Genomic DNA, 9,385 nt, shown 5'->3' with positions numbered 1-9,385 from the left:
CATTGCATGCCCCATATAAGACTTCCTAAGCCAACTTGGTAGAAACTTTATTCCCTTCCAGACCTTCACAGATTCAGTATATTGCCAAAGCCTTGTATCTAGATACCCTGGAGATGGCAGATTGGCAACCCTCCTGGCATTCAGATCCTCCATGGGTGAGTTTTGCCTCCCGCTAGTGCCCATATAGTGTAGGGTACCTGCCCCAGATGGAATTGATCTAAGCTGGGAACCACCAATATTCCTTAGACCACTTAGGCTATGTTCACACAGCAGACTTTGCCGCAGATTTGAAATCTGTGTCATAAAGTGTATTATTAACTCTCATGGAAATCCACAGGTTAGTCTATAGGGCGGATGTCAAATGTGTGTCATGAGAAAAAAGGAGTGCCATGTCACATCTTGATGTGGCTTCAGCCTCAGTAGCTACAGGGATTCCTGTAGGGTAGATATACCCTTACCATGGGCATGAACCTAATGGGCATCGTTAGTTCTCACCTTCATTACCTCATTTCTTGTTGTTGTCGCCTCTTGGTCTTCGTGGTGGACTTCATGTCATTTCATGTTTTACAAAAAAGACAAATACACATAAAAACGCCCTGAATTTTATAAATGCTTTCCTTTATATTGTAACCTGCCATAGGAAGTACAAAATAAAGAATTATCTCCATTTTTTTGTTTCTGCAGCGAGGCAAAACAGTTCCTCATTACTGTTCCGAGAGCATCACCAACAATGGCGATAATAAGACATTCCAAAGTATTTTGGTCGGGAGTGTTTTTGAGAGATGTCGAATCAAGTCATTTGATTTACAATGTAATTCGAGGTCAGGTGGCTGCCATAAAGCCTTTTCTATACAGTGGCCCTGTACAACAGAACCTTCATATTAAGCTTTAAATGTCTGGTTAACTTTTTGTTTGCAGTAAAAACCCAAACACCCAACGCCCACGGCGGCGGTGAGCAGTGATACCAGGACTATAGTTATAATAATGACTATGTTCATGTCGATCTCCTCTTCTTCACAGTTATCAGAATTGTCTTGACCTAGAAGGATCTCTACTCTTTCACCATTAGAGTTCTGACACATGGTGGCATCTAGATCTATGATGCTCGCCATGTTCCTTCGGACCATATGGCTGATCCAAGAATTTGCGCAGCAGCTGAGGGGGTTTCCGTATAAGGAAAGATTTTTTAAAGTATTCTCCAAGATAGGAATATTACTGTCCTTAAGGTTGCTAAAGCTGTTGTTACTTAAGTCAAGTGTCTCCAAATGGCAGTTCTTGTTCCAAGGAGGAAGCCATGTCAATTGGTTTCCAGAGAGGTTTAGGTATCGGAGTTGGACTAAAAAAGGCAACTCAACATTCAACTGAACCAGAGAATTTTCTTCGACATGTAGAACCTCAAGAGAATTTTCCAATCCCTTCATGGCATTTGGTTTGATGGTAAGGCCGAGGTTCATGGAGATGTCAAGAAAAGTCAATGGAGTGCCATAAAATGCAAACTGTGGAAGAGTCTCGAGCATATTTTGCCGGAGGTTTAAATATTGTAAAGTTGGGATATTATAGAAGAATATACAAGCATGGGTCCCTGGTTTTTGCCTCGCTGCTTCCAAGTTCATGCCACACAAGTCAACATTATTGCTTTGAAGGTTAATAGTGGCAATGCTAGGAAGATCTTGGAAAGTTCTTGACTCTACCGTGTGAAGTTGGTTATTCTGTAAGTGAAGAACTTGTAAAGATGGTAACGATCCTGTACCCAGTGACATGTTTTGTATCAAATTTTCACTCAAGTCAAGTTCCTCCAATGAGTCCAGTTTAGCTATATCTCCAAATTGAAAAGATTCCAGACAATTTCTGCTCAGGTTGACAAATTTCAGCATTGGCATGGTAGTGAAGACGTCTTCGGTGATGGACTGGATGTTGTTGTAACTCAAATCTAGATGGGTGAGCTTTAGTAAATTGACCATACTTGCATTCCTCCCACCATCCTCTTCCAACCAACTGTATTCCTTCTGAGACGTCTCCTCTCCGAACCGGATGAGGTTCATGGATAGGTTTAAGAAAGTGATACTGTTGATATTTGGAAAAACTGGAAAACGTACTAATTTGTTGTCACTGAGGTCAACATTTCTTAATTGATATTCTTCATTGGACTCCGAGGTGTAGAAGGATTGTAGGCTATTCTTGCTGAGATTAAGACTTTGGAGTTGTCGGAGGTTAAATTGGGATATGCAGGTGATGGAATTCAAGGCAAGATTAATGTGTTTGAGATGAAGAAGGTACTCAAAAGAACCTTCCTCGATGTCCATGATGATATTGTTATGGAGGTCGAGTTCTTCTAGAGATGGGGCGCCAGAAAACATTTCCGGAGAAATCATTGTGATGCTGTTTCCTGACAGAGAAAGGTAGCGGAGGTGAGGAGCGTTTTCTAGAAAATACCCGATCATATCTGTGTACAAACTATTCCTTGACAAGTCCAGCCTTCGAACATTGGGTAAGAGACCCAAGCCTGGTGACCTGTCACTCACAGATCTATCCAAGTAGTTGTCCGAAAGATTAATTTCTTTCAAGTAGCCCATGTCCTCAAAAGTATCAGGCTGGATGTAGCGTATTTTGTTGTTGCTTAGATCAAGGATCTCTATGAAGGAATACAAAGACAGCGGGGTCTTGGTGAGGTTGCGTAGGTCATTCTTAGACATGTAGAGTACATTAATATTCACGGGAAGTCCTAATGGGATCTCTTGAAAAGATTTATTTTGACAGTGTGCCACTGTATTTATCTGTCGGGGGGGAAGAAGGAGAAAATTATTAATAGGTGTAACATGAAGATGAGGGTAGATACAGAGGCATTTCATGAGACTCAATTGACCAGATTTTGGGCTATAGCATGAAGATTTTTGGTTTTAGAGCAATCAAGGTCAAAATTCCACAACCTCTAGGCTTTCCAATGGGAAAATAGTTGTGCGTCAATAATCAAAATTTCCGACCATATCCGTAACGCTTTATCATCACAAGAGTGTTGTAACCGATGTTGCTGTGGAACACCAACTTAAGGGCAAAAACACATGGCTGTATGCGCAACTATGCTTCATAGCGGCGAGCATAGTTGCGCATAAACAGGGGGGGGGGGGGTCTTCCTAGAAGTATTCAAACACTATAGTTTAAATAAAACAGCAGGAAAGATGGGCAAGTTCTATCTTTTCTCAACCATACTATTAACAGGCGAAAATACCGATAATGGAAGCGAACCTGCTGAAATCAATGGTTTTGTTTAAGCCCGTTATGCGGCTGTGATTATCACAGCGACATAACAGATCGCAATCACGTCTGTCTGAAGAAGCCCTAAAGCTGGCCATAGATGTAAGAGCTCGATCAGCCGCATAATCTGTGGGATCGGTTGCATGAACAATCCCACTGAATCTGGCAGGCCATGGCACAAAATATAGAAGTAAGTCAATATTGTGGGCCTTACAGCACAGGAAGCCTCGTAACCGCCGCTCCAAATCTGGAAGAAGCTGGTAGCAATCACATGCAGAATGAACAACATATGACCACGATGAGCTTCTTCTGGGTTCACAGCACAGGTAACGGGACCTCCTGTGCTGGACGGGGACACTTAAAGTGAGGGAGTATAGACTTATTTCTCTATTTTACACCATTTCAAGTGGCCTGGTTGAATGGCTTCGGCTGATCATGCCACATACTTGCAATTATGGCTGCATTGGCTGGAAATATTCTATTGGGATGAATGACTATTCACTTTAATTTTGTGGCTGATGGTCACCTGGAATGCCAAAAGTTGGCCATTCCAGGTTACTTTTATACCACTTATATGGCCAGTTTAAAATATATCATTGCAGAAGGATTGACTACAGTTAAAGACAAGAGGAAAGTGGGATTCATCAAGCCATTTGCATCACTTTTCTTATGTAAAGAACAATTGTAAATTTTGTTGCATAGCAGATTTGTTGCACAATTTGTTTTTTTTTTTATTTCCACTGTTTTCACCACATTTGACAATTAAAAAATGGCAGGGCTTAGCGGGAGGCATGCGGCCTCCTGAGAACCAATAGATATTCTATCATAGTGCACATTTATGACAGCTCATAGCAGGTGGAGATTTGAATTTCTGGCGCACAGACAGGAGAAGATATGCCAAATTTATTAAGACCCTTTATTAAATTTGATGCATCTTACTCCAACATTCTTTGGTTTAAGCCTAAGATATGAAACAATAATTATCACATGACCTCATATAACGCCACAATAAATAGGACTGATTGGTCAAGGTCCTCACCGAAGCTGAGCTCCCATGCGCTTGTGTGAGAGGAAAGACAAGTAATTGAGGAACTGAAAGTGTCGCTGACAAAAGAAAGATGAACAGTAGGAGTTCCAATACCGGAGTACAATTTAGGATGTCCCTAAAGGCCCATTTAGACACAACGATTATCACTATAAATGCGCTCAAAAGCCATCTTTTGAGCGATAATTGTTGGGCGTAAGCGTGCCCATCTTTTACTTTTTGCCGAACAATCATTTTCAGTTCGGCATAAAATCCATCCTTCAACAGAAGAGCTGATAAGCAGGACCGCATGCTGTGTTCTGCCCGGGGAGCACTGATTATAGCTGATTACATTGTCTCAGCTGTCAGCCCCATAGCAGAACAAAGGGAATTTATTCAGAGAACAGCGGGTGGTCTGTTCCCTGAATACAGCTCACATTCTACTAATTGGTACTAATAGGTATTAGTACCAAGTAGTAGTTTTATGCAAAATGATCGCTCAAAAGCCATCTTTTGAGCAATCATATTTGTGTGTAAAAGGGCCTTAAGCTTGTTCCGTCCAACTCCTTGCTGTTCGCCACTTGGGTTGTTCCTCTTCAGAGTATCAGACTGTTTTGTTGACCGTTAATAAAAGTTTTGCGGCAATATGTAAAGTAGAAAAGAATGTTTGCTGACATGCCATCCGGCTCAGTGCCGACCCTGCAGCCAAGAGTTTTTCATCAACCATGTAAGCCCCAAGGATATAGTGATTTGGCCATACTCTGTTCCAGTTCTAATGACCCAAAAGGCAGAACCTGCATCACAACTGGAAGGAGACCAAGAAGCTTCAGCTGTGGCAACCAAAGGTGTTACCAGCCCCAGCAGTAAGTGAACCCTGTTGAAACCCTCCTAGACTTATCGGGGTCGGAGATGAGGTCAACTCTGATTGACCCCTGCGACAACATAAGAGAGGGTCTATACCACCTGATGTCGTAGCCAGCCAGGAAGTGGAGGCTCCAACACCGCAGGTCCGGGTCAGGGTTTGACCCCCCTGAATGACACATTTAATGAACTCTACTGGACCATACCATGTTATCATTGGCTTCCACCACATGCTTCGCACCTTCTCACTGGTCTTCAAAGGACCTGAACAAATGAATAGACAGCAACCTGAAGCTCTGGTTGTTCTCCTCCAGAAGTTCTTCTACTTTCTGCTTTCCTTAAATGTGCCTATTAACAGATTGCAGCCGCTGACAGCCCGGATACGGAGTATACAGAGTACGCCCCGGTTAATCTATCACAGCCCGATCTTTAATACATTGTACATTTGGCAATTCCACAAAAGGATGGAAAAAAATCCCCGTGACCGAAGCTGTGGGAGTTTGTGTTAATTGCTGTAGCTGTAGAGACATCTGCTTCACATGAGACCCTACAGACAGCAATGCCAGATGCCGTTGCATAACACACTCGTGCCTGGCGCTGGACTTACATGTGTGCATTATAATGCATTGTATACACGCCGGCCTTTGCATTGATTATATTGTGTCTATAGCTGGGAAATTTAAAGGGGAAGAGACAATCCAAAGGATTCAAATCAAGATGAAAACCAGGCAAACATAGAGGTCCATGTCCGGGGGACGTAGCTAGAGGCTCATGCAAAAGTTCAGTTCGCCCCTCCCCCTATTGCACCCAGAGGTTAAATGTCGGGGACCCCAATCCAAAATCAGTAACATGTGCCCCTCAGCCATCCATGTGCCATTTATAATACTACTGTTTTCTTGTATGTTTTCTAAGGCTCCGGTAGTGACTGCTACCACTGCATCCCCTATAGCTTTGCCCATGCCAGTGTCTTCTTTGGGCCAACCCTCTTCTTTCACCACTAGAAGGCAGTAGACTTCAGATCACCACCACAGAGGATACCATAATGGCTAAGAGGACAAGCGAAGCAGTTCAATGCTTCCCCTCCCCCACCTACCTACTATAAATATATGGTGCTTGCAGAATAGTGAATATATAGCGGGGTCTCCTTCATTATAGTCAATTTCTGCAACATTTTCTTCTCCACAGTTCCAAGTCCACGGCTATATTCCTGGGATTATTGTGTTCCCTGCAAGAACCCCAACTCTCCAATGGATGCACTTGTCTGCAAACCATCCTCTCTTCCTTCCATACGTTATCTATACGTCCCTCTATAAACTGTAGAGCCGCCCCACAGAATGGGAACCATATAAGACCATCTGTCCTCACTGAGGACTTCAGCAGCCATGGGGCTCATGCCCACGGCTGTGATGGACTCCGCCAGCGGAATATTGCAGTGGAGTCCACCACGGCGCACCCCCAAACCCCCATACTTACCACTCCGGATCCTCCGTACATGTCCTGCATGGAGGGCCAGCGCGTATGCGCAGTACAGCGCATGATGCGCAGGCAGTGTCAGATGACGCGGCCAGCGGTGGGTGGGGCCGCGTATTCACGCAATACTTCCGTTGTGCTACAGCGGAAACATAGCGTGACGGACGGCTTCCATTGACTACAATGAAGGGCGGCCATTCGTATTCCAGCAGCATTTAAAACATGCCGCGGTCTATTTCACGCTGCGGAATTCCGCAGCATGCTCTATTTTGCCGCGGATTCCGCGAAGACAGCCTCAATTGAAGTCAATGAAGGCTGCCCGACCCGCAGCTCATAGGATGGCGCGGGAAATGCAAACAATCAAAAAAAACCCAAAAACCTATAGTGTCACCGGCTGGGCTCACAGCTGGAGTCCGCTGCGGGCCTCTCGCTTGCGGAATCAGGTCCGCCCATGTGAAGCCAGCCTCAGTCTGCTTGAGGGACCGGCGCTTCGGTCAGTCTCCTCCTCACTGCAGGGGGTGCAGTAACCCTGCAGAGAGGATGATGGGGAACACGGGAGCCCCGTTCTTGAGATTGGTGGGAGTCTTAGCGGTGAGACCTCACTGATCAGCAAGGTATGCCCTATCCCGTGGACATCCTGTGGATAGGAGATAACATGTAATTATGGTACAACCACTTTCGTATAAATCAATTTTCATCAACTTTTGCTGAAGTCTACTTTTTTCTTTGCTAACAACAGCGCCACTCTTGTCTATTGGTGGTGTCTCATATTACAGCTCATTCCCATTTGATCTGTGACAATCAGTTGACTACTAAACCCGGCCTTCAGGCAAGAATGGAGCTGTTCTGGAGCAAGAAAAAAAATCGCGATATTCCCTTTAAGTTCTTATTTTCCTCTTCTGTTTCTTAAAGGGGTTCTCTGCTTTGGGCAATCCCTTTTTGCTACAATGTCCTTCAAAAAGCTGATCACAGTGTATCCTGCTATTCGGACAGCAATCAGCTGTGATCTGTAAAAGAACCTGCCAGCAAGTGTTCAATTTCCCTACAGCACTCCCACAGGGCAAATGAAGCATTACACTGGTTCCTATTGAAATCGATTGGCAGTCATACAATGTTCAGGGGTCCTCTGTAAGGATGTGCATCAATGTAACCAGACCGTTTCTCCTGTTAGACGCAGATTCATTTTGGAAGAAGACTCGGGGTGTAGATTAATGTGTCATGTGATATTAGTCACTATTTTATGGGGTTCACTAGGAAAAGCCTAGGCTCTGCAAGATTCTAAGACATGAAGCGCATTCTTGTAGGCCATGTTTGTCTAGTGGACCCTTTGATGTTCTCCGGTGGAGGTTACAGACGCTGGGGGTCATCTGCTGCAGTTAAAGAATGGTAAATATTTCTATTGAAGAAGGATTCTACATTCCAAGAGCAACACTTCCTAAGTGCTCCCCGGAGAGCCTAAAACTCCCTGCTATCACTGGGAATTTGCTATTTCTTGGCCTAGAGAGAAGCACTGTCAGAAAAAGTAATCCTCAGGGCCCACCTTCTGGTTCTACAGAAAATTCAGTGGACACGCCCACTTTTAAAGGGATAGTCCAATAAAAGAGATTCACAGCATTAGATTAGAAAAACATGAGTACTTTCTTCTCGAAACGGCGCCACACCTCTGGAAGAAAGCAGCAATTTTTTGCTAACCCTGGACAACCTTTTCATCCAGCACCCAGTGATCTGGAAATTCAGCATGCATCGATAAGTCAGGTGGCTGTTGGTCAGGTGGGCTGTCCACTAATTTAAGCATCTATGTAGACTTAAAGAAGGGGCCTTCATTAAAGGAGTGTTACCTAGCAAAACATGTATCCCCAATCAACAGGATACCAGGAACTGCACCTGAATGGTCCTTTGTGCATGGGCATTGAGTGGTGGTGCTCATGCATGACCACCATTCCATTCACTGCTATGGGACAGATGGAGATTGCCAGGCATATTGTGGTGAGCGCCCGATGATCACACATTTACTCTCCATCCTGTGGATAGGGTATAAATGTCTTTCATGATAAAACCTGTTTAATGCCTCCTATGTGACACATCTGTGTCATGCTGTCATTACATTTGGTTATGAAACCCCTTTAATGACCTCTCACTTCCATGAGATGGAAGAAGACTTTGGAGCACATTGATCTCCATCTTATAGAAGTGAATGGAGTGGTGGCCGAGTATGTGCACTGCCATTACATTCACAGTGGAGGCATTTGTGGGCACAGATCTTAGACACACCTGAGGTCCCAGCAGTCAGACCCCCAGCGATCAGACTAGTATTTATTCCCTATCCTGTGGATCCAGGGGCAGGGGCGTAACTATGGAGGGTGCAGGGGATGCGGTTGCACCCGGGCCCAGGAGCCTTAGGGGGCCCATAAGGCCTCTCTTCTCCATATCGGGAGCCCAGTACTATGAATAAAGCATTATAGTTGGGGGCCCTGTTACAGGTTTTGCATTGGGCCCCAGAAGCTTCAAGTTATACCTCTGTGCAGCATGGTTTAGGTATGGGTACGGGTACAGATACAGATAGAGGGGGGGCCCCAGCTCACCTTTTGCATCAGGGCCCCTGAGCCTTAAGTTATGCCCCTGTCCAGGGGATAATTGTCTTTCCTGGTAAAACCTCTTTATGACCTCCTATTCATCAAAAAATATCCACATCATGGCATCATAAAATAATAAATCTTGTTATTTGTATGGTACCAACTTATTCCGCAGCGCTTTCAGGTAGTTTATTTATTACCCCCC

At 44.5% G+C, this 9,385-nt stretch overlaps 1 protein-coding gene across 1 annotated transcript in view; it reads right to left on the bottom strand.

Annotated features, from left to right (window-relative positions):
* Positions 1-597: 597 nt before the first annotated feature.
* LRRC32 (leucine rich repeat containing 32) overlaps positions 598-9,385 on the bottom strand; it is a 37,647-nt gene continuing 28,859 nt past the window's right edge. The window contains exon 3 of the mRNA XM_066588288.1: positions 598-2,774. Coding sequence (XP_066444385.1) covers positions 882-2,774 — 1,893 coding nt within the window. The 3' untranslated portion in view covers positions 598-881. The remainder of the gene's footprint in view (positions 2,775-9,385) is intronic.

Source organism: Eleutherodactylus coqui, chromosome 1, assembly GCF_035609145.1.
Source record: "Eleutherodactylus coqui strain aEleCoq1 chromosome 1, aEleCoq1.hap1, whole genome shotgun sequence".
Lineage (NCBI taxonomy): Eukaryota > Metazoa > Chordata > Amphibia > Anura > Eleutherodactylidae > Eleutherodactylus > Eleutherodactylus coqui.
This window is presented reverse-complemented; position numbering and strand designations above follow the sequence as displayed.